The 20,724-nt window shown below is 44.8% G+C and overlaps 1 protein-coding gene across 1 annotated transcript in view; it reads left to right on the forward strand.

Annotated features, from left to right (window-relative positions):
- KIF6 (kinesin family member 6) overlaps positions 1-20,724 on the forward strand; it is a gene marked incomplete at its 3' end in the record, with an annotated part of 381,890 nt that overhangs the window by 114,719 nt on the left and 246,447 nt on the right. Inside the window, exons 7-9 of the mRNA XM_082251003.1 lie at positions 9,813-10,019; positions 18,304-18,447; positions 20,285-20,371. Coding sequence (XP_082107129.1) covers positions 9,813-10,019; positions 18,304-18,447; positions 20,285-20,371 — 438 coding nt within the window. The remainder of the gene's footprint in view (positions 1-9,812; positions 10,020-18,303; positions 18,448-20,284; positions 20,372-20,724) is intronic.

The following is a 20,724-nucleotide window of genomic DNA, read 5'->3' on the forward strand; positions in this document are numbered from 1 at the left end:
GCCCACTTGTGGGACACGATGGGGGCAGAGACGAGGGGGGGGGGGGTGCCGCAGCTGCAGGAGAGGTGCGAGGGCTACATGAAATGAGCTGGCCGGTCGGATTCAGCCCACGGACCTTGCATATTGCATACATTGTATGGTAATGCGCACATGTGCTCCAGAAGATTTTACCCCCTTCATGACCAGGCCATTGTTTGCTATTTGGCACTGCGCTACTTTAACTGACAATTGAGCGGTCATGCAACAATGTACGCAAATTAAATTTATATAATTTTTTCACACAAATAGAGATTTCTTTTGGTGGTATTTGATCAGCACTGGGGTTGTTTATTTTTTTTGCAATATAATCAAAAAAAAGATCAAAAAGTTGGAATAAACACAATATTTTTGACTTTATTTTATAAAACATATCCAAAAAAAATAAAAATAAAAAAATAGACTTTGGGAGATTTCTGCCAACTTCCTGTTGTAGACCCTGGATAGTAAAGTTTAGGGTTAGCTCCCAAGCAGTAGACAAAAGAATATAACCCATGGTGGGGGGTGTTATTACAAAATAACATTTCTTCATAAATTTAGGCCAAAATGTATTCAGGTAAGTCTTTGGTAAAAAAAAAATCCCAATAAGTGCACAGTATCTCACAAAAGTCAGTACACCCCTCACATTTTTGTAAATAATTTATTCTATCTTTTCATGTGACAACACTGAAGAAATGACACTTTGCTACAATGTAAAGTAGTGAGTGTACAGCTTGTATAACAGTGTAAATTTGCTGTCCACTCAAAATAACTCCACACACAGCCATTAAAGCGGAGTTCCGACCTCAAAAATGGGCCATCCGCTTGCTGACATTAACCTGAAAAATAAATGGATAGTCCCGATTTTTTTTTTTTTGTTTACTTACCTTGTTTTATGAAGAAAGTATACTTACCTTCCTTCTACTTCCTCCATCTCTGGCCGCAGCCCGCGCCGTCACTTCCTGCTTGCGATGACTCTTGGGAGCTGAATGTCATCACTCCCAGGAGTCAATACGCCTGCACCGGCCCCTCTCGTCAGTTCCTGTGTAGGCGCGTCATTCCCTGCTAAACAGCTTCTGGGCATGCTGAAGAGGACGCCCTGGCTTCAGCTGCCCACACCTGAGATGGCAGCGCTGGACAAGAAATTTTTACGGTAAGTATTTCTTCTAAAAGGTAAGTGTGACCCGGGACATTACAGAGGCTATCCATTATGGAATGTATTAGCCCTGACTGTCCCGGGGGTATTTTTAAAAAAAAAACTTTTCCGAGACCGGAACTCCGCGTTAATGTCTAAACCGCGGGCAACAAAAGTGAGTACACCCCTAAGTGAAAATGTCCAAATTGGGCCCAATTAGCCATTTTCCCTCCCCGGTGTCATGTGACTCATTAGTGTTACAAGGTCTCAACCGTGAATGGGAAGCAGGTGTGTTAAATTTGGTGTTATCGCTCTCACTCTCTCATACTGGTCACTGGAAGTTCAACATGGCACCTCATGGCAAAGAACTCTCTGAGGATCTGAAAAAAAGAATTGTTGCTCTACATAAAGATGGCCTAGGCTATAAGAAGATTGCCAAGACTCAGAAACTGAGCTGCAGCACGGTGGCCAAGACCATACAGTGGTTTAACAGGACAGGTTCCACTCAGAACAGGCCTCGCCATGGTCGACCAAGGAAGTTGAGTGCACGTGCTCAGCGTCATATCCAGAGGTTGTCTTTGGGAAATAGACGTATGAGTGCTGCCAGCATTGCTACAGAGGTTGAAGAGTTGGGGGGGGGTCAGCCTGTCAGTGCTCAGACCATACGCCGCACACTGCATCAAATTGGTATACATGGCTGTCATCCCAGAAGGAAGCCTCTTCTAAAGATGATGCACAAGAAAGCCAGCAAACAGTTTGCTGAAGACAAGCAGACTAAGGACATGGATTACTGGAACCATGTCTTGTGGTCTGAGACCCAGATAAACTTATTTGGTTCAGATGGTGAGAAGCGTGTGTGGTGGCAATCAGGTGAGGAGTACAAAGACAAGTGTGTCTTGCCTACAGTCAAGCATGGTGGTGGGAGTGTCATGGTCTGGGGCTGCATGATTGCTGCCAGCACTGGGGAGCTACAGTTCATTGAGGGAACCATGAATGCCAACATGTACTGTGACATACTGAAGCAGAGCATGATCCCCTCCCTTCAGAGACTGGGCTGCAGGGCAGTATTCCAACATGATAACCACCCCAAACACACCTCCAAGACGACCACCGCCTTGCTAAAGAAGCTGAGGGTAAGGGTGATGGACTGGCCAAGCATGTCTCCAGACATAAACCCTATTGAGCATCTGTGCATCACATGGAAGGTGGAGGAGCGCAAGGTCTCTCTAACATCCACTAGCTCCATGATGTCATCATGGAGGAGTGGAAGAGGACTCCAGTGGCAACCTGTGAAGCTCTGGTGAACTCCATGCCCAAGATGGTTAAGGCAGTGCTGGAAAATAATGGTGGCCACACAAAATATTGACACTTTGGCCCAATTTGTACATTTTCACATAGGGGTGTACTCACTTTTGTTGCCAGTGGTTTAGACATTAATGGCTGTGTGTTGAGTTATTTTGAGGGGACGGCAAATTTACACTGTTATACAAGCTGTACACTCACTACTTTACATTGTAGCAAAGTGTCATTTCTTCAGTGTTGTCACATGAAAAGATAGAATAAAATATTTACAAAAATGTGAGGGGCGTACTCACTTTTGTGAGATACTGTACGTTATTCTGTACAGCAGTGAATCTACAGTACACGGTCAGCAAGTATTATTATAGGGTAGTGCACAGGATTTTAGGCTGAGTATGTGCCAGGCTCTATCTATCAGGAAATAATGGGATGATAGGAGATCTATCGCACCAAAAAAGAAAAAAGAGAATTTCCAGCCTGTACTGTCAGAGATGTCTATGTGTCTAATCAAAGCGTGTTTTATAGCGGCAGGCAGGGATTTGTACAGATTACGCGGCTTGTACGGTGTCAGCGGCTGATGGAGTGCGTCTTGTTAATAATGACAGTTGCCGCTACTGCGCTTTTCCCTAGGATGGAGATGTTGTTGGCTTCTCTCCAGCTTTTTCGGTTACAATGGAGTCTTCGGAAAGATTTACATTCTGGCTTCTCCCATTTTGTCTATAAATGTTTACAAGACGCCATGTCTGTCTATAAATATTTACCGACTGCGGCCCCCCCACTATTAATGGTGACCAAATACCCGTCTCTCTCTGTAAATCCTTCAGCGACGTATATCCATAAATCATACTAAGTACCGACATCTGCTGCAATCCTCATTAGAGTGTATACAAAGGCAAAACTTTTTTTTTGGAATAGAGTGGCGAAGGGTTTTTTTTTTTTATTATATTCATATAGTACAGCGCTATTACTGAGAATTTCAATGCATCAGATCTGATTTGAAGATTTAAAAGAAATCCAGCACAATAGTTTACAGCTATATAGGCTCCTTTCACATGGGCGGTGCGGCTGACGGACTCTGTTTTACTCAGCGGTGATTGATCCCCTGATCCCCACTAAGCAGGCGGATGAACGCTCCGTCTCCACTCTGTGTGCAGAGAGGGGGCTGTCAGAGCCCTGCTTTCCTCTATGGGAGATCGGATGAGAATGGACCACCTGTCCGTTTTCATCTGATCTTATCCGATCCGATCCTACAGACGGATGGAAAATAGGGTTTCCCTCCATTCGGATTTCATGGATCAGATAGCAGCGGGTGTCAGCGGAGATCCCATAGGGCTGCACAGAACATCCGATCAGGTCCGCCTGAAAAACCGACAGGCGGACTGGATCAGAAAGCCGGTGTGACAGGGCTTTGTATGTGAAAAAAAAACTATTTTCAAAGATGCGTGATAATTTTCTATTGTAACCGAACCTCCGACCCACACAGTACTTGTGGTCTTCCGTCTATATACGGCTTCCTTGCAGTCATGGACATATATCCCAGATTTTCCCAGCCACCCTCATACAAAGCTAGCCAACAACTTAGCTCGTACAAGTTTTGGAAACTTCTCCTTTATTGAACAGTTTCACACTCAATGTATATACTCATGAGCACATCCCCTCCTGATCAAATTGCTACACACAGGTCATGAGTTGCCTGATTACATTATCTTATGCAGATGAAATTGTATACAGAAACCAAATGAACCTGAACTAATTATCTGGCCATCTGGACAGAACAATGTGAGGTCATTAACATTTAACAATGGGACAGGCAGACTTAACACCATCCACACCCCATCTCAATAGATAGACAATAGGACAAGACTGCCAATGACAATCTGTCTATCTACTACATTGAACCACATGGAATACACATCTAGGTGTCACAGACTCCATGGCAACAGGCCACAGGTCTCACAGTGCAAAGTTGGATCAAATCTCCACATTTCTTGAGACACTGTTGACAAATATCACTCTCCCATCTGAAGCCATCCAAACCATTCTCTCAGAATCCCCCAAGTATCTGTCCCTCACTCCCAGTGACGGTGAAAACCGTCACACCTATACACAGGTCAATCCTTGACCGATAAATCATATCACTATATAGTGTCCATACAAAGATCTTCTAGAGATGAACACCAGTGTAAAAAGGAAAGAATAAAACAATTTTAGTGCAGCAGAGAATAGACAAACTTCAGGCTCCTACAGAATCTTATTGTTTATTAGATGCTGAAATAGTCAATCAGTGCATAAATCAGGCATCACTAAATGGCAGATCATGGTCTGGATGCAGACTGAGTCACTGTCCCATCTGGACCACTGCGGTCCCCCCCTTTTTAGGTGCCTGCTCTTTCTCCCTACCTCCATCACTGTTTTTATCACAGTACAGCGGAGAGCAGGAGGCAGAACAGTTCTGCACAGAGAGCAGGAGACACAGAAGCGCTGGATAGAGGATGGGAACGGGAGCTGCTGAACTTAACTTTCCAAGTTAACCAACCGGTGATTGGTTGCTAGGTGATCCTACATATTTTGCTCTGTCAGGCTTCCTCAGGAGCATAAGCAAGTATTGTAGGAAAATAAAGATACATAGTGAATAATCATCATATCCAATTCTATTAGACATTCAAAAGATAATATTCAAAGTGTTGGTCACTATCTCCCTGGCCGATGTGTGGGCCCAGACATGGCACCAGCACACGAGGAGCCACAAATTAATATGGGGATATCCAATGTTAGCCCCCATCTCTTATGATTTACCTTTTTCTATCCTACATATACTCAGAGCTGCTAAGGCAGTACAACCAGCCCTCCTGTACTGGGCCTTGGCCCCATCAGTTAAAAAGGGGGGCCCAGGCACGCATTGAGCAGGAGGTCTGGCTGTACTGTCTTTTTGCAGACCCCAATCCTCTTCTGCCTCCCTCTGTAGCACTGCCAGCTTCTCCTCTTCTTACCCCCTCTGGCTGCATTGCAAGCGGATTGGTTCTAACACATGCGTCCCTTCCATCTGCTCTCCAGACCCCAATGTGTACCCCTTTCCCCTGCAGCACTGCCAGCTGCTTTACTCTCCTCTCCCGCTGGCAGCTGCTGCACACAGTGATGTTTCAAGATGGAGAGTGGGGGAAGGGGCCAGTAGATCTGTAATTTACTGCCCCTTCCTTTCCTGAATGAATACAGTGAGCGATCAGCACCAATCACTCATGTGTCCATTCATCACTGAATCGTAGTAAACTGTGTTTATTATGCTTCAGTTTGTTAATGAGCAGGAAGCCTTGGAGCATTTCATAGTCATTCATCTGTGCAGATGAGGCTACAGAGAAAGGGACTGAAAAAAATGTCCTCAGTCGCTTTTGGATAGGGGAAGGGGGCCCTGTCAGGTATGCTGTATAGAGCCCTGTGATTTTGAACAGCAGCCCTGCATATACTACCCTTCGCTACAATTGGGAGGATGTTCTCTTCATATGCATTGCAAAGCTTAGATACCTTACCCTCACTATATCTTTGATTCCTTAGCTGCAGCTCGTTGGCATGTCGCACTGCGCTCTGGTGGTGGGTCACTGCAAGTGCACACATCCCCATATTCACTTGTGGCTCCTCGTGTGCTGGTGCTATGTCTGGGCCCACGCATTGGCCGGGAAGATGGTGACCAACACTTTGTATATTATCTTTTGAATGCCTAATAGAATTGGATATGATGGTTATTTACTATATATCTTTATTTTCTTAGAATACTTGCCTAAGCTCCTAAAGAAGCGTGATAGCGCGAAACATGTAGAGCTTGACCAAGCCACATCAACCTACCCCAAGCCCACCTGGCTATCGGCAGCCGTTCCCTTGGCACAAGTACCATAGAATAGAATGGGGCTCCTTGGTATTTAGTTGATGATAGTGGCTTAACATGATTGTAAAGTCTCATTTAAAAAAAAATAAGAAACATGTTATACTTCCCTCCTAGTTTTGCACAGGGCAGCCCGGATCCTCCTCTTCTCGGTTCCCTCTTTGCTGCTCCTGGCCCCTCCCTCCTGTTAAGTGACCCCACAGCAAGCAGCTTGCTATGGGGGCACCCGAGCCAAGCTGCCGCTCCATGTGTCCATTCAGTGCAGTTCAGCCCCGCCCCCCCTCTTTCCTGATTGGCTAACTGGCTTTCACAGCTGCGGGAGCCAAGGGCACCACGTCTGTGTCTCAGCCAATCAGGAGGGAAAGTCCCGGACGACAGAGGGACTCATGGACATTGCTGGAAAGAGAGGGGGCTCAGGTAAGTATTGGGGGGGCTGAGGGAGGCTGCACACAGAAGGCTTTTTATCTTAATGCATTGAATGCACCTTCTGCCTTTAAAACTCCTTTAACCACTTGCTGACCGGCCACCGTACATATACTGTGGCAGGTCAGCTGTATCCCGCAAAAAAACGTTACCTGTACAACGTTCTGCGGGACAGCTAGTGGGGGCGCGTGCACGCCCATTGGCCACTGGGGGAGCCAATCGGTGAGTCTGGCGGCCACAATGTCCGCTGGGCACCCACGGTCGCTCCCCCTAGAGACAGAACGGCGGTCTGCCGATGCAATCACGGCAGACCGCTGTTCTGTCAGTTATGAACACTGGGATCCTCTTATTTAGAAACACAGGTCTCTGTGTTCATGCAGCAAGCCCACCCCCACCTCCCCCCACAGTTAGAAAGTATAGAAAGTAGCCCCTTGGGACACATTTAACCCTTTGATCGCCTCCTAGGTTAACCCCTTCCCTGCCAGTGACATTAGTACAGTAACAGTGCATATTTACATTTAATACAAAGCACTGATTACTGTAGTGATGTCACTGGTCCCCCCAAAAGTGTCAAAAATGTCAGTTAGGGGTCCGATCTGTCCGCCACAATGTCGCAGTCCCGCTAAAAATCGCAGATCGCCGCCATTACTAGTAATAAATAAATAAAAATGACCTAAATCTTTCCCCTAGTTTGTAGATGTGACAACTTTTGCGCAAACCAATCAATATACACTTATTGGGATTTGATTTACCAAAAATATGTAGCAAAATACAAATTGGCCTAAAATGATGAAAAAATTAGATTTTTAAGTTTTATTTTTATTGGGAATGTTATATAGCAGAAATTAATAAATATAGTTTTTTTTTTTTTCAGAATTGTCGCTCTTTTTTTTTTGTTTATAGCGCAAAAAATGAAAACTCGCACAGGTGACCACATACCACCAAAAGAAATCTCTATTTGTGGTAAAAAAAAGAACATGAATTTTATTTGGGTACAGCATCGCACGGCCGCGCAATTGCCCGTTATAATAACGTAGAGCCGTATCGCAAAAAAAATGGCCTGGTCATTAAGGGGGTAAAACCTTAAAGTCTCTATGGCTCTCTAGAGATTTATTATATTTAAAATATATATATATATATATATATATATATATACACATACGGGTCTCTATGGCTAGAGATTTATTATTTATTATTATTATTATTTATTATATTTAATAAAAAAAATAATAAATATATATATATATATATATATATATATATATATATATATATGTGTATATATATGTATATGTATGTGTGTGTATATATATGTATATGTATGTGTGTGTGTATATATATATATATAGTTAGATTTATTCAATTTAATGTTTTCTATTTTTTAACATATGTAATACAAATGATGATATTTTAAGGAATTGTTGATTTGGTGCCTATAAAATTCATGGTTTCAGAAATAATCTTAGAGTCATAGCACAAACATGCAATGCAGACTTTTCCTGGATTCGAATTTTACTTATCGGACCTTCTGTGAATTTAATTTAGTACCTATGGCATAAAGGATTAACACATCCGGATTGAATCTCCCCTCCCAGGATCAGTCGTCAGGGAAAGAAACCTCTGAATCCCCTCTCATTGAAAACAGAGAAAGGAGGCACAGGGCAACCTCATAGCGTAATCTTGTAAATACGACTGCATTAAAAGAGCGCGAAGTGCGCACTTCCATAAATAAAAACATCCAAGAATGTATCTCTCTACGTGAATCTCATGGATGAACAGTTCGGTCCCGGCTGGCTGCCGGCTAGCATACGTGATGACGTCACTCTTGTAGGTCCCACCCTACTCGTTTTGTCACTGTGCACGCACGGCTCTGGCAGCAAAGGGGTTAAAGATCTGCATTAAAGTGGAGTTCCACCCTAAAATTATACTTACCTCCATCTTCTCGCTCCGGGTCACCTGAAAAACAAATGGATAATCGCAATTTTTTTTTTTTTTACTTACCTAGTTTAGAAGAAAATATACTTACCTTACTTCCTTCTTCCTCCTCTCGGCGGCCACAGCGAGTCGTCACTTCCTGGCTTTGCAATGTTTCCTGGGAGCTGAACGTCATCGCTCCCAGGAATCAATGCGCCTGCACCGGCCTCCGACGTCACTTCCGGTGCAGGCGCCGTCATACCTTGCTAAACAGCTTCTAGGCATGCCCAGAAGCTGTGCAGGGATGACGCTGTGGCCCCCGGAAGTGACGGCGGGGCCGGTGCAGTGCATCGCGGGACCGAAGAAGACGGAAGAAGACACAGAAGAGGATCGCGCTGGCTTCAAGCTGCCCACACCTGAGATGGCAGCGCTGGAGAAGACATTTTTGAAGGTAAGTATTTCTTCTTGCAGGTAAGTGCAACCCGGGACAGATCAGAGGCTATCCATTGTAGAATGCACTATCCCTGACTGTCCCGGGGGTATTTTTATTAAAAAAAAACTTTCACTGGGTGGAACTCCGCTTTAATTGATGTCTTTTATATCTGGCTGGAGTTCAGCTTTACCTATGGTAGTTCCGACTGGGTTCACACCGGTGCGATGTTAGACATTGCATGTGATCCGCACCGCTCTGATGTCTGTGCGATGTGAATTCAGCTATACAGGTTGTATGGCTGAATTCACATCACATTCGCACCAAAATGGCGCAGGACCCTTTTTTTGGTCTGCTCCAGAATCGGATCGCATGGGTGTGATGATTTCTGCACCATATGGCAGTTCAGACTGGGATCTGCGAACCCGGGGGGGGGGGGGGTGTCATTACTTTTTTAACCAGCAATGGTTCGCAGATGTCAGTGTGAACCGCCAGCAGGTGATATGCGATGCGGGATCCCGCTGCTTCCTGTGAACTGGAGCTCAGTGGAGGTTGGGTGTTTCTCTGGAGCAGAACATGTCTGTAAGATTTATTGATTCACATGAGACCACCGCTCAGCATTCCTCCTAGCTTGGTAAATCTGGTGATAGTTGTGTCCTATTCTGTGTATTTTTTATTGCCAACAACCTCTTTTTGTGCTTTGTTTTTTTTGTTGTTGTCAGACTCCGATGAACCAGGCGTCCACCCGCTCTCACTGCATATTCACCATGCACCTCTCCAGCAAGGAGCCCGGCTCCGCCACCGTCCGCCGCTCCAAGCTGCACCTGGTAGATCTGGCTGGATCTGAGCGCGTTGCCAAGACAGGAGTGGGGGGGCAGCTTCTAACCGAGGCCAAGTACATCAACTTATCCCTGCACTACTTGGAGCAGGTAAGTACCCAGCCTGGGGGATGTATAAATAATTGCTGTGCAAATCCCCAGTGAAAGCACGAGTACATCTGTCCTGTGTGAGTGGGGCAAGAAAATGAATGTTATTAGGCTTCTATCTGTGCTAGAGAAGGGGGCCCAAAACTACGACTCCATCCCACCCTCTACATGATTTTATCTAGCTGGCAGCTACCTTTATGTAAGGGAGGACTCTGTTGGGGACCCTGATGTAAAGGGGAACTTGAAGGGACCCTAAGGTTTGACCTTATAGGGGACCCTGATGTAAAGGGGACTCTATTGGGGATTCTAAAGGGAACCCTGATGTAGGGTTGGACTCTGATGTATAGGAGGAGGGACTCTGATGGGCACCCTGATGCAGGGGGGACTATGATATATGGCAGAACTCTGATGGGGACCCTGATGTAGGGGAGACTTTATTTGGGACCCTGAAATAAGGGGGGATTCTAATTGAGAACCTGATGTTAGAGGGGACTGTAATGGGGACCCTGATATAAGGGGGAACTTTGATAGGGATCCAAATGTAAGGGGGACTCTGTTGGTCTGTGATTGGTTTGTGATTATTTGTAAAATATACAATGGGCCCTCAAAGTTTGGAGACCCCTGTGCTGGAGGAATGTATTTCATTGCTTTAAATAGAAAATACTGCATTTAGCCACTAGAGGGCGCTAAGTATTATAGGAATTTCCTATGATAAGGGGGGGAACTCTGACAAAAGGCAGAACTCTGATGTAGACCCTGATCTAAGGGGGACTCCAAGGCAGGATACTGATGGGGACCCTGAGGTAAGATGGGACTCTGATGGGGACCCTAATGTATTGGGGCATTCTGATGGGGACTCTAATATAGGGGCGGACTCTGTTCGGGACCCTGATGTATAGGAAGGGGGGCTCTGATTGGGACCCTGATGCAGGGGGAACTCTGATATAAGGCAGAACTCTGATGGGGGACCCTGTTATATGGGGCATTATAATTTAAGGCAGGACTGTGATGGGGACTCTAATGTAGGGGAGGACTCTGTTCGGGACCCTGATGTATAGGAGGGCGGACTCTGATTGAGACCCTGGTGTAGGGGGGAACTCTGATATAAGGCAGAACTCTGATGGGGACCCTGATAAATGGGGGACTCTAATTTAAGGCAGGACTGTCATGGGGACCTTAATGCATTGGTGCATTCTGATGGGGACCCTAATGTAGGGGCGGTCTCTGTTCGGGACCCTGATGTATAGGAGGGGGGACTGTGATATATGGCAGAACTCTGATGGGGACCCTGATGTACGGGAGACTTTAATTGGGACCCTGATATATCCCTTTGATAGGGACCCAAATGTAAGGGGGACTCTGTTGGTCCGTGATTGGTTTGTGATTATTTGTAAAATATACAATGGGCCCTCAAATTTTGGAGACCCCAGTGCTCGAGGAATGTATTTCATTGCTTTAAATAGAAAATACTGCATTTAGCCTCTAGAAGGCGCTAAGTATTATAGGAATTTCCTATGATACTTATCGCCATCTAGAGACCAGCGATGGTTTGTTTTATTAACCTACAGTATCTCACAAAAGTAAGTACACCCCTCACATTTTTGTAAATATTTTATTCTATCTTTTCATATGACGACACTGAAGAAATGACACTTTGCTACAATGTAAAGTAGTGAGTGTACAGCTTGTATAACAGTGTAAATTTGCTGTCCCCTCAAAATAACTCAACACACAGCCATTAATGTCTAAACTGCTGGCAACAAAAGTGAGTACACCCCTAAGTGGAACTTCGATATTGGCTGCCTGGACTCTCTTATTAATCATTGAGGCGACATAGCTTTTGAACCCGAGCTTCCCGGATTGACACAGGGGCATGCTCTGGGGCGGGGCCAATTGCTCACTCCTTCTATTTATGAGGGGACAGGACCCTATGAGGGAGTTCTTCCACTATTAAGATCTTTAATATGCACCAACATCAGATGGGTGTCCCTTAATATGGTCCCGGCGCCTGCCCAGGGAACACCCCCTGCATGTGCACCATTATAGATGGATACTGTATGGTTTTTGTAGCCCTGAGGATGCAATTGGTGAAACGCGTTGGCACCGAAGACCCACATTTATATAGTACTCTTTGCACCAGTTACAACAATTTCCCTCAAGGGATTATTTTTATTTACTTGTCATTGTGTATTGCTTTTATATTTTTTTGATATATTAAAAACATGTATTTTACCTTACTATGGATATCCCTCTGTTTGGCCTGTACAGTCCGACCTTTTCTTTCACATATATATATATATATATACACAATTATGGATGATGGTGTCAGTTTTTTTTAAATCATGCTCTCTGAAGAGTGATTGTCGATTGGATCGCTTTTCAGAGAACATTTGACCGGCAGTGAGGAGGAATTGTATCGCCGCTTTATCACCTGTTTTACCCCCTTGTTCATCACACTAACGCAGAGAGGCCCCATTCACTTGAATGGGTCGCATACGGTGCGCACTACACCTGCCTAAACTGACAGGGAGGGGGTATGATTCTTGCCACAGCTGCGAAGCAAGGCATTGCAGCCACAGCATATGTACACTTCCGGCCACTGTCTCTGGGGGTAGCAGTTGGAGGCATCCATGTAATCCCATGCTGGTGTTACATTTTGGATTCCTCCTCATTCTCTATAGCAGTGACAGTCAGGGCTGCCATCAGGGGGGAGAGGCCATACACATGTAGGGGGCCCAGGCGTTCCAAGGGGCCCAGCCGCCCAGGCCTAACCAAAGAGATCAAGTTGTTGCTGCTGTAGTAACTAGCATGGAGGCCGCAGAGTAAGCTGATGCAACCAAAGGGATGCCTCTTTGCTGGATTGGGATGTCACTTTGCTGAACATATGAGGTTGTCTCTTTGCTGAATATATGGGAAAGTCTCTTTGCTGGATTGGGATGTCTCTTTGTTGAATATATGAGGCCGTCTCTTTGCTGGATTGGATGTCTCTTTGCTGACTATATGAAGCCGTCTATTTGCTGGATTGGGCTGTCACTTTGCTGAACATATGAGGTCGTCTCTTTGCTGGATTGGGCTGTCACTTTGCTGAACATATGAGGTTGTCTCTTTGCTGGATTGGGCTGTCTCTTTGCTGAATATATGAGGCTGTCTCTTTGCTGGATTGGGCTGTCTCTTTGCTGAATATATGAGGCCGTCTCTTTGCTGGATTGGGCTGTCTCTTTGTTGAATATATGAAGCTGTCTATTTGCTGGATTGGGCTGTCTCTTTTCTGAATATATGGGAATGTCTCTTTGCTGGATTGGGATGTCTCTTTGCTGGATTGGATTTCTCTTTGCTGAATATATGAGGCCGTCTCTTTGCTGGATTCAGCTGTCTCTTTGCTGGATTCAGCTGTCTCTTTGCTGAATATATGAGGCTGTCTCTTTGCTGGATTGCGCTGTCTGTTTGCTGAATATATGGGGATGTCTCTTTGCTGGATTGGATGTCTCTTTGCTGAATATATGAGGCCGTCTCTTTGCTGGATTCGGCTGTCTCTTTGCTGAATATATGAGGCTGTCTCTTTGCTGGATTGGGCTGTCTCTTTGCTGAATATATGAGGCCGTCTCTTTGCTGGATTGGGCTTCCTCTTTGCTGAATATATGAGGCTGTCTCTTTGCTGGATTGGGCTGTCTGTTTGCTGAATATATGAGGCTGTCTCTTTGCTGGATTGGGCTGTCTCTTTGCTGAATATATGAGGCCGTCTCTTTGCTGGATTGGGCTTTCTCTTTGTTGAATATATGGGAATGTCTCTTTGCTGGATTAGGATGTCTCTTTGCTGGATTGAGATGTCTCTTTGCTTGATTGGATGTCTCTTTGCTGAATATATGAGGCTGTCTCTTTGCTGGATTGGATGTCTCTTTGCTGAATATATGAGGCTGTCTCTTTGCTGGATTGGATGTCTCTTTGCTGGATTGGATGTCTCTTTGCTGGATTGGATGTCTCTTTGCTGAATATATGGGGATGTCTCTTTGCTGGATTGGATGTCTCTTTGCTGAATATATGAGGCCGTCTATTTGCTGGATTGGGCTGTCTCTTTGCTGAATATATGGGAATGTCTCTTTGCTGGATTGGATGTCTCTTTGCTGGATTGGATGTCTCTTTGCTGAATATATGAGGCCGTCTCTTTGCTGGATTCGGCTGTCTCTTTGCTGAATATATGAGGCTGTCTCTTTGCTGAATATATGGGAATGTCTCTTTGCTGAATATATGAGGCTGTCTCTTTGCTGGATTGGATGTCTCTTTGCTGGATTGGATGTCTCTTTGCTGGATTGGATGTCTCTTTGCTGGATTGGATGTCTCTTTGTTGAATATATGGGAATGTCTCTTTGCTGGATTGGGATGTCTCTTTGCTGGATTGAGATGTCTCTTTGCTTGATTGGATGTCTCTTTGCTGAATATATGAGGCTGTCTCTTTGCTGGATTGGATGTCTCTTTGCTGGATTGGATGTCTCTTTGCTGGATTGGATGTCTCTTTGCTGAATATATGGGGATGTCTCTTTGCTGGATTGGATGTCTCTTTGCTGAATATATGGGGATGTATTTTTGCTGGATTGGATTAATTTTCATATATTAAGTTGTAGGAGTGTTAACATAAAAGTGGGTGCACTGAATGACTCGGTGGGATGGCCAGTGGGCGGATTCGGTGGGACGGCCAGAGGGCCGGCCCTGGGGAATGTTGGTTGTCAGGCCCGGAGGGGCCCAGGCCTAAAGCTTTGTAAGGGGCCCCCAACATTTCTGATGGCTGCCCTGGTGACAGTGGTCACCAGGACAAATAGAGAGGGTGAATCCCTCTACTGGGGACACAGACTGGAAAAAAAAACCTGATGGGGGTTCTAATCCCTCTCCATTCTATCCAAAACTAAAAGCAAACTTTGGGCTTCAGGCAGCAGGGAGTCCACATAGAGGGAATGTGGAATCATTCATATTGGTTTCTGCCCCCAGATGCTTGCGCTCTAATGTCCCCACACCTTGTATCTTACTGACCCTTTAAGATTCAGTTGCCCTTTCCCAGGATTGGTGGGAATACCTACAGATGGCGATTGTATGTATGACAGAGCGGAGATCACAATCCGTCCATTGAGCAGGGCTGTGGGTGGTTGGGGGGTCACAATGTACGGAGTGTTTGTTGTCTCTGGTCCTGGTCTGTGAGCGGAGGAAGAGCCATGAATGGTCTTTGTCTGGATGGGGTCACAATAGATATTGGTAATCTCAGAGGGAAGCCATACCTTGGAGGACTGACACCTGTGTGTCCTCTGATTTCTTCATTGTAAGATCCAAATACCAGGCCTATTACTATACTATTCAGCTGTATACAGCATGCAGTATACAGAGCTCTAAAATCCTCCACCAGTGCCTCCTGCACCTCCGACTACACTGGACAGCAGGTAAGAGCCGCATCTTCTTCACTTCAAGGGTCTCTCCTCTCAGAAGTGATATTGCACTCTTGCTGTGCCCATTATGAGGGGTTCCCACCATCCCTCTTCTGCGTTCCCGGGTCTGTACACCTGTTGTGCCATTATGAGGGGTCACCTCCAGTGAGTATAGGTCAGCACTCTGGCTGTGCCCATTATGAGGGATTCCCACAATCCCTGTGCTGCGTTCCCAGGTATGTACTGTACACCTGCTGTGCCCATTATGAGGAGTTCCCACCATCCCTGTGCTGAGTTCTCAGGTCTGTACACCTGCTGTGCCCATTATGAGGAGTTCCCACCATCCCTGTGCTGAGTTCTCAGGTCTGTACACCTGCTGTGCCCATTATGAGGAGTTCCCATCATCCCTGTGCTGAGTTCCCGGGTCTCTACACCTGCTGTACCCATTATGAGGGTTCCTACCATCCCTGTGCTGAGTTCCCAGGTCTGTACACCTGCTGTGCCCATTATGAGGGGTTCCCACCATCCCTGTGCTGAGTTCCTGGGTCTGTACACCTGCTGGGCCCATTATGAGGGGTTCTCACCATCCCTGTGCTGAGTTCCTGGGTCTGTACACCCGCTGTGCCCATTATGAGGGGTTCTCACCATCCCTGTGCTGAGTTTCTGGGTCTGTACACCCGCTGTGCTTATTATGAGGGGTTCCCACCATCCCTGTGCAGAGTTCCCGGGTCTGTAAAACTGCTGTACCTTTTACAAGGGGGTTCCCACCAACCCTATGCTGAGTCCCTGGGTCTGCATATCTGCTGTGCCCATTATGAGGGGTTCCCGCCATCCATGTGCTGCATCACTAGGTCTATACACCTGCAATGCCCATTATATGAGGGGTTCTCACCATCCCTGCGTTTAATTCCTGGGTCTGTAGACCTGTTGTGTCCATTATGGTGGATCCCACAATGCCTACGTGGAGTTCCTGGGTCTGAATACCAGCTGTACCCATGATAAGGGGTTCCCACCATCCTTGCACTGATTTCCTAGGTCTTTACATTCTGATAGAACTGAACAGGAAAATATAAAATTATACTTAGGAATAAAAACAAAAACTAAAAAAAAAACAACAACTTACATAGTTACATAGTTAGTGAGGTTGAAAAAAGAAATCCGTCCATCCAGTTCAACCTATGATGTGTGTGTCTACTGTTAACCGTACATTGTATACCCCTGTATGTTGTACATTGTATACCCCTGTATGTTGTGGTCTTTAAGGTGTCCATCTAATAGTTTTTTTAAACTATCGATGCTCCCTGCTGATACCACTGCTTGTGGAAGAGAATTCCACATCCTTACTGCTCTGACAGTAAAGAACCCCATACGTAGTTTAAGGTTAAACCACTTTTCTTCAAGTTTTAGTGAGTGGCCACGTGTCTTATTGTATTTCCTTTCTCTGAATAGTTTGTTCCTTATGCCAGGGTCGCCAGTACAGTATTTGTACATTGATATCATATCCCCCCTCAATCGTCTCTTCTCCAGAGAGAATAGGTTCAGTGCTTGTAGTCTTTCCTCATAGCCGATGTCCTCCATTCCCCTAATTATTTTTGTTGCCCTCCTCTGGACTTTCTCCAGTTCCAGCACATCCTTCCTGTGGACCGGTGCCCAGAACTGGACAGCATACTCCAGATGTGGCCGGACCAGAGTCTTGTAGAGCGGGAGAATAATCTCTTTATTTCTGGAGTGAATCCCCTTTTTTATACATCCCAGTATTCTGTTGGCTTTGCTTGCGGCGGCTTGGCATTGCATGCCACTGCCAAGCCTGTTGTCTACCAATACCCCCAGATCCTTTTCCATCCTAGACTCACCCAGAGGTTCCCCCCCCTAGCGAGTAGCTTGCTTTCGTATTTCTGACCCTAGTGCATTACTTTACATTTATCAACATTAAACCTCATCTGCCATGTAGTTGCCCACCCCGTTATTTTGTTCAGGTCCGCTTGTAAGGTTTCCACATCCTGCATAGAAGATATTGGCATGCTTAGTTTAGTATCATCTGCAAATACTGAGATTGTACTCGATATCCCCTCCTCTAGATCATTTATGAATAAATTAAACAGGATTGGTCCCAGGACAGAACCTTGGGGGACCCCACTTTCCACACCCGCCCAATCCGAGTACTCCCCATTAATCACCACCCTCTGTACTCTCCCCTGGAGCCAGTTCTCTATCCAGGTACTCACCTTATGGTCCATACCTACCTTCCTTAGTTTGTACAGTAAGCGTTTGTGGGGAACGGTGTCAAATGCCTTTGCAAAGTCCAGATACACCACATCCACAGGCTTTCCTTTATCTAGGTGGCAGCTCACTTCATCGTAGAAGGTTAATAGATTGGTCTGGCATTTTCATGAATCCATGCTGATTACTGCTAATAATACCATTTTCATTACTAAAGTCTTGTATGTGGTCCCTTATCATCCCCTCCAACATTTTGCAGATTGCTGATGTTAGGCTGACCGGCCTATAGTTACCCGGGATATATCTCGGCCCTTTTTAAAATATTGGTACCATGTTGGCTTTTTCCAATCAGCTGGCACCATGCCCGTCTGTAGACTATCCGTAAAGATCAAGAACAATGGTCTGGCTATCTCCTGGCTGAGTTCTTTAAGAACCCTCGGGTGCAAGCCATCCGGTCCCGGATGGCTTGAACACTACTGTACCTTAGAGCTTCACCTCCTAAATAATAAAATAAAAAAAATGAATACTGGTTCACTTTATGGAGGAGATCCTCTAATCCTTTGATACGTCCTGGGTTAGACAGGTATTGTCTGTTGGGGGTTGTTGTATTCTATATAGCAGTTCTGGGGTCTTAATGCATATGATTGTTTTCTTTGCAGGTCATTATTTCCCTGGCGGAGAGGAATCGCTCACACATCCCTTATAGGAACTCCATGATGACCTCTGTCCTGAGGGACAGTCTGGGAGGCAACTGCATGACGACCATGATTGCCACGCTGTCTGTGGAAAAGAGGAACATTGACGTAAGTAGACAGGTCCTCATCCTAACGCATATATAGGCAGTGTGCTGCCCTTATCCTTGTTTTCCAGTATTACACAGTTTAGCTTTGCACCAGCAAACTCCATAAATCCGTCCCGTGTGTCCTCAGATAGGGATTGTTCTATCCTCACTGATGGGAGATCCTGCCAGTAACAGTATTTCCTCTTATGGGCTGCCAACATTAAACTGCTGCCTTGCAAATAGCAGCAACGTTGTCAGCCTGTTTAGTGTGCTTCAGCGGTGCGCTATCATCGCTAACTGGGCTTCCATCTTCCAGGTTTGCGGGCTTTGACTGTTAGACTGGCTGAGCCGCGATAAAGTCTCACCCGCGGCACAGCTCTCTCAATGGAAGGCACGCTGTCCACTGAGAGCACAGTGCGATTGCGTGGGTGACGTCACTGCTGCTACTATAGTAAATATCTCCCAAAAGGGGCACATTTAGGAGAAATTTACTATACCTACAGCTAATCCTTATTTTAGGCTTACCTGTAGGTACAAGTAAACAGTGGGGGCTTTACTACCAAAGAAAAAAAAAATGAAAAAAAGTGTTTTTTTTTTTACATACGGTCACCAGTCAGTGTTCCTGATCACCGCCATATGATGACGCTGTACTGCACTGGTGACCGTAAAAAAAAAAGTAACAATTTTTATTTTTTATTTAAATTTCTTAATTTTTCAAAAAATTGTGACAAAAAAAATGACACCTTCAAAAAACCCACCATGCCTCTTACTAAATACATTGGACTGTCTACAATCCAAAAAAAGGGAAATTTGGGGGGTATTTGAACTTTCCTGGCTTTTTCGGGCCTCAAGAAATGAGATCAGTGGTCAGTACTTCAGGATTGAAAGATTTTAAGATTTATATCCCATAGTTTGTGGACGCTATAACTTTCCTACAGACTAAATAATAAACACTGATTTGGGTTATTTTCACCAAAGAAATTTAGCAGAATACATTTTAGCCTATGACCCCATTCACACTGCCGTGACCAGAAAGTCGCCTCATAAGGGGCGACTTTCAGCGCGACTTTGCGCGAATTCAGCGCGACTTGTATGATAGACGACTTTGTACGACTTTGTATTTGGCCAATCAGAATATGATGGTTCTGGGTCATGCTCAATCACACAAAAAAAAGTTCTTAAAAATTGTAGTTTTTGATAGAGAGACAATTATTGAAAAAAAAAGGAGATTTTTTTGGATTTAGTGTCTGGGGGGTCTAAAAGGTGTACCTGTGAAGTTTCAGCTCTGTAGCATGTCCAGAACCATAAAAAAAAAGATAATTTTTCTTAGAATTTTTAGTAGCGCAGGGATGGGGCTCCGCTCCACCTGGGCGTTTTTGTTGCAGGCGTTCATCGGGCATTTTTTGGGCGTCTTTGGAGGCAGGTATGACATCTGAACTTCTGTATAGGGGTATATATACACACACACTTATATGTATATATACACATACACACATATAGGTGTAATAGGAGCGGAGCCACATCCATGTCTGTATCCTGAGGAAGCCCGGGTTTTGGTCGAAACACGAGGATCCATTGCACTGCAGGATGTGTTGTGTTATGTAATACACCATTTGTATGCTGTACTTTTATGTATTGATTTTCATTTTTTGTTTTCAATAACATTTATATATTTTTTTATGATCCATTTTTTTTCCCCTGTCAGACTTGGTTTAGTTTTAGATTTACCCAATTTTTAGGGGTTCATGCCGGTATTTAATAGATATTTACTCTCCACTCAATTTTTATTTATTCATTATACCCTGTTTAGGTATATATAGATGATGATCCATACGTAATACAATACATGTGTTTTCCAGGAATCAATCTCTACGTGTCGGTTTGCCCAGCGAGTGGCACTGATAAAGAACGAAGCCCTTCTGAACGAGGAGATCGACCCTCAACTGGTGAGTGCGCTCCTGTGTTCAGTGGAGGGGATAAGTCACTACTATGAGCAGCAACATATACCAACTCTTCTTATTCTCTGCTCACCAATTTATAGATATACAGTGCATCTGGAAAGTATTCACAGCGCTTCGCTTTTTCCACATTTTGTTATGTTACAGCCTTATTCCAAAATGGTTTAAACTCATTATTTTCCCCAAAATTCTACAAACAATCCCCCATAATGACAAAGTGAAAGAAGTTTGTTTGAAATCTTTGCAAATTTATTAAAAAAAAAAAAAAAAAAAATCCCATGTATAGAAGTATTCACAGCCTTTGCCATGACACTCAAAATTGAGCTCAGGTGCAATCTGTT

The sequence above is a fragment of the Pelophylax lessonae genome, assembly GCF_965119305.1.
Source record: "Pelophylax lessonae genome assembly, chromosome: 3".
NCBI classification, from domain to species: domain Eukaryota; kingdom Metazoa; phylum Chordata; class Amphibia; order Anura; family Ranidae; genus Pelophylax; species Pelophylax lessonae.